The sequence below is a fragment of the Babylonia areolata genome, chromosome 10, assembly GCF_041734735.1.
Source record: "Babylonia areolata isolate BAREFJ2019XMU chromosome 10, ASM4173473v1, whole genome shotgun sequence".
NCBI lineage: Eukaryota > Metazoa > Mollusca > Gastropoda > Neogastropoda > Buccinidae > Babylonia > Babylonia areolata.
This window is the reverse complement of record NC_134885.1, coordinates 38,428,193-38,433,192: the sequence shown is the minus strand read 5'-3', so window position 1 is coordinate 38,433,192 and position 5,000 is coordinate 38,428,193. Positions and strand designations below refer to the sequence as shown.

Sequence of the window (5,000 nt, the reverse complement as noted above, 5' to 3'; positions counted from 1 at the left end):
CTCTCTCTCTCTCTCTCTCTCTCTCTCTCTCTCTCTCTCTCTCTCTCTCTCTCTGTGTGTGTGTCTGTCTGTCTGTCTGGTCAGTCAATTGTTCTCTTCTCTCTCTCTGTCTCTGTCTCTGTCTCTGTCTCTCTCTCTCTCTCTCTCTCTCTCTCTCTCTCTCTCTCTCTCTCTCTTCGCTGACGCCCTCCCTACGTTTTTCTTTTGATGTCATGGGTTGGCAGGTTCCGTGTGGTGGACGGTGGTGTGAATGTGTTAGTGTGTGTGTGTGTGTGTGTGTGTGTGTGTGTGTGTGTGTGTGTGTGGGTGTGGGTGTGTGTGTTTGTGTGTGATAAGAGAGAGAGTGTGTATATGTGTGAGTGTACGGAAATGAAAGTGAGACAGCAGGTGTATTTGTGTGTGTGTGAGAGCGAGCGAGAGAGAGTGTAGAAAATATGTGTAAAATAGAGAGAAAGAGTGTGTGTGTGTGCTTGTGTGTAATAGAGAGAGCGCGTATGTGAGACAGAGCATATGTATGTATGTGTGTGTGCGTGCTCGCGCTGGCGCACGCGCGCGTGTGTTAGTGTGTGCGTGTGAGTGTGTGTGTGTGTGTTTGAAATAAAAAGAGAAAAGCGTGTACTTGTTTGAGGATGTATGCATGTGTGTGTGTGTATTTGTCTGTGTGTGTGTGAAACTGATCGCATTGCCTTCGGCGACTGGCTCTGTATTGGTCCAGGAATGAAGGAAGGCGGACTGTGCTACGAAGACGATGAATGTGGAAACCACATGACGTGTCAGGTGGATGTGACGTCATCCAGAGGGGTCTGTCACTGTGACGTCAGCCACGCCGCTAAAGAGAACGGCGACTGTGGTGAGTCAGGTGTACTGACCACAGACTGCGGATGGATGTCGATCTGCTTGTGTGTGTGTGTGTGTGTGTGATTGAAGCCTGACTGAATGACACAGGAAACGAATGATGAGCGCCAAAAGGTTCTGTTGGCTCCACGCAGGTAAACAGCCTGTTGTGTAAATGTTGTCTCGTTCGTCATTTATCAGGTGGATTCCCCCGTCTCCTCGACGAAGGCGGCAGTATGTTGCAGGTCCTTCAGTCCTCCGTAGAGCTTCCGGGCCGCTGGGATAGACACAGGGTTCGGCACTCTACTAGCCCGGCGGGACTCCACTGGTAGAGCCCCATCTCGAAAAGATTTGAGGTGTTCCATCCATGACGTAGATGCGTTGTACTGCCATTACGCGCCAGGGGCCCAGTACATCCGTCTTCGGCGTTGGTTTTCTTGTCCGAGTTTCCCTCTCGTAGGCGACTTGCCGACCAAGGCTTAAGAGCATCCCCTACCCTGGTTTGTTTCTCCGAGGTTTTCCTTCCCCGGGGCTAGAGGTTTTTATGCGCCTCTTACTCGCATGATGAACCCGTCATAGGGCACATGGGGAATTTGATATGGTGTAACAGTACCACCTGTTACCCCGCCCCGTCCAGGTAGAAACATCGCCATTTGGTCCGGGACTGTTTATTCGACCAGGCAAGCCTGACATATCGCAGCTAACCCTCATATCTGGGGGCCGTTCCCCTATCCGCCACCCGGGGACCCCCCGGGTTAGGGATAGCCGCCCCGCCCGGGTTGTGTAAATGACTCGGTGTTTATAAAACGCTTAGAGCTTGGTTTCTGATCAAGAAGAATATGATGAGTTCTGAGTTGAATAGTCGAGACTTTGTTACGGAAGTGTGTGTGTTGCACATTTCATGCGTACATGCCATGGCGGGGATTTTTATGTGTACTTTTTGGGGGAGCGTCTGTGCGTCGGAATATAAGTGTTTATCTGAGGTCCATGATGTATTTGAGTGGAGTGATGGTCTAGATATAACGCGTCCGCGTAGGAAGCTAGAGAATCTGAGCGCACTGGTTCGAATCACGGCTCAGTTGCTATCCCCGAATTTCACACAGAGAAATCTGTTGTGATACAAAGAAATACGAATACAATACAGATACAAATACGAAATATTTGCGTCTTTTCTCACTCTCTGTTGGAGTCACTGTCTGCCCATTCATCCGAATCTCTCTGTCTCTGTCTCTCTCTCTCTCTCTCTCTCTTAGTATTACTGTTTCTCAGTTGTTGCTGACGTAAGTGTTGACATTAATTAATCAGCTTTAAATCCATAACACCTGCGGCTTTCATTACTGACATCAGCAGCACACACATACATACACACACACACACACACAAGAAAAGCGTGGCGTGGTTGTTTGAGGTGACTGATGACGCAGTGCATGACGTCACACAGGGAAGGCGTCAGGACAGCCATGTGCGGATGTCGACGACTGCGGTGACGCAATGGCCTGTAAACTGGATGACGTCAGCGGTAACTCCACTTGTTCCTGCAAGCAGAATTATGTGGAGCGATCTGATTTCTCCTGCGGTGAGTAAACTGTCTCTCGTTGTTTTGTTGGCGAAAAATACCCCACCCACCCGTGCAATAATGATAAATATTTTTGGTACAGTTTTACGCGATTGTGTATGGTTTGTAACGTTTTTTTGTTTGTTTTTTTGTTTTTGTTTTATGTTTGTTTGTTTGTTTTTTGCTGCCCCATCATCTGCACCGTTTCAGTGGCGTTACTCCCACGCCGCTCATTTAGATTCCCCCATACACGGCCACACCCGGGTTTGTCCGTCACAGTTCCAGCATCGGCAGTCCGCAGGGAACCATCGATGTTAGGTCGCCAGGAGGGCATACACCAGAGGAGACCCTGCACTGCTGCTGAGTCTTTCTTTGTTGTTTATGTCTAACATTGTTACATGTGTGGCGGGATATGGTGTTCTCCGTACAGTGTCAAAGCTTATGGTAATGATATCACTGCTCTCACAAGTAAACTTTACTTCGAAATATGATATTATGACCATGGTTCTATATTACAATTAAAATGAATGTACTACTACAACTACTACTACTAGTAGTCTATTTCTGCTTGCTACTCCTCCTCCTCCTCCTCCCCCTCCTCCTACTACCACTACTGTGACTTCTTTTTCTCCTACTACGCCTTCTATGGATAGATGGATAAAGCTTAACCCTTTCACTGCCAAACTCGCATTTAGAGGGAGGACCCATGTCACTGAAGGGTGACCAGATCATAGGTCTGTTATCCATGAACCTACTGCTCTTTATGTTCGGTGGTAGGATAGGCCATAATTATTTCTACACGTCACAGGGGGAATCCCCAGCTATTCTTAGACAGCATATTTTCTGTGTTTATAGCACAAGGGAATTTTGCGCTCTAAACTAACAGGCGGTGAAAGGGTTAATTAAGGTAAAAGATCCCCTGGCCAGCGGGGCAGTGAACTGCATTCATTGCGTCCAGGTATTGGCGTAGGAAGGCGGGGCCCAGTTCTCTCCTTCTGCCGTTTTATATATATACTAACCTTCCCCAACCGAAGTCAGGTACCCATTCACACCTGGGTGGAGTGAGGAAAATCGGAGTAAAGTGCCTTTCCCAAGGACACAACACCACACTGAAACGGGGCCTGGAACCCTGATCACTTGTGAACACTGGACCAGAAGTCCAACCCCTAACCGACCCTGCCACGATGTGTGTGTCTGTGTCTGTGCGTGTCTCTGTGTGTGTGTCTCTGTGTGTCTCTGTCTCTGTGTGTGTGTATGTATACATATGAGTATACATCCCAGGTCAAGTCGATTATATGTTAACAGGTCGCAAGGTCAACCAAAGGTGCTATCGTGGCAAACAGGACTGCGGGGACTTCATGGACTGTACGCCTGGAGTGAGCGGCAGCCCGGCTTGTCAGTGTGACGATCTTCACGTGCCGAGACTGGACGGACACTGTGGTAGGTCGTGTGGAAATCGGGTCACCGTGTGTCCCTGTGTTGGTGGTCAGGGTGTGTGTTGGTATTGTCCTGTGTTGGTGTTGTGCTGTGTTGGTGTTGTCCTGTGTTGGTGGTCAGGGTGTTGATGTTGTCCTGTGTTGGTGGTCAGGGTGTTGGTGTTGTCCTGTGTTGGTGGTCAGGGTGTTGATGTTGTCCTGTGTTGGTGGTCAGGGTGTTGGTATTGTCCTGTGTTGGTGTTGTGCTGTGTTGGTGTTGTCCTGTGTTGGTGGTCAGTATGTTGGTGTTGTCCTGTGTTGGTGGTCAGTGTGTTGTTGGTGTTGTCCTGTGTTGGTGGTCAGGGTGTTGTTGTTGTCCTGTGTTGGTGGTCAGTGTGTTGTTGGTGTTGTCCTGTGTTGGTGGTCAGGGTGTTGGTGTTGTCCTGTGTTGGTGGTCAGTGTGTTGGTGTTGTCCTGTGTTAGTGGTCAGGGTGTTGGTGGTCAGGGTGTTGATGCTGTCCTGTGTTGGTGGTCAGGGTGTTGGTGTTGGTGGTCAGGGTGTTGATGTTGTACTGTGTTGGTGGTCAGTGTGTTGGTGTTGTCCTGTGTTGGTGGTCAGTGTGTTGTTGGTGTTGTCCTGTGTTGGTGGTCAGGGTGTTGTTGGTGTTGTCCTGTGTTGGTGGTCAGGGTGTTGTTGGTGTTGTCCTGTGTTGGTGTTGTCCTGTGTTGGTGTTGCCCTGTGTTGGTGGTCAGTGTGTTGTTGGTGTTGTCCTGTGTTGGTGTTGTCCTGTGTTGGTATTGTCCTGTGTTGGTGGTCAGGGTGTTGGTATTGTCCTGTGTTGGTGTTGTGCTGTGTTGGTGGTCAGGGTGTTGGTATTGTCCTGTGTTGGTGTTGTACTGTGTTGGTGGTCAGTGTGCGTGTTGGTGTTGTCCTGTGTTGGTGTTGTACTGTGTTGGTGGTCAGTGTGTTGGTGTTGTCCTGTGTTGGTGTTGTCCTGTGTTGGTGGTCAGTGTGTTGGTGTTGTCCTGTGTTGGTGTTGTACTGTGTTGGTGGACAGGGTGTTGGTGTTGTCCTGTGTTGGTGGTCAGTGTGTTGGTGTTGCCCTGTGTTGGTGTTGTACTGTGTTGGTGTTGGTGTTGTCCTGTGTTGGTGTTGGTGTTGTACTGTGTTGGTGGTCAGTGTGTTGGTGTTGCCC

At 49.3% G+C, this 5,000-nt stretch overlaps 1 protein-coding gene across 1 annotated transcript in view; it reads left to right on the top strand.

Moving 5' to 3' along the window:
* LOC143286353 (uncharacterized) overlaps positions 1-5,000 on the top strand; it is a 53,090-nt gene that overhangs the window by 24,324 nt on the left and 23,766 nt on the right. Inside the window, exons 16-18 of the mRNA XM_076593894.1 lie at positions 716-850; positions 2,276-2,410; positions 3,695-3,829. Of these exons, the coding sequence (XP_076450009.1) occupies positions 716-850; positions 2,276-2,410; positions 3,695-3,829 (405 nt within the window). The remainder of the gene's footprint in view (positions 1-715; positions 851-2,275; positions 2,411-3,694; positions 3,830-5,000) is intronic.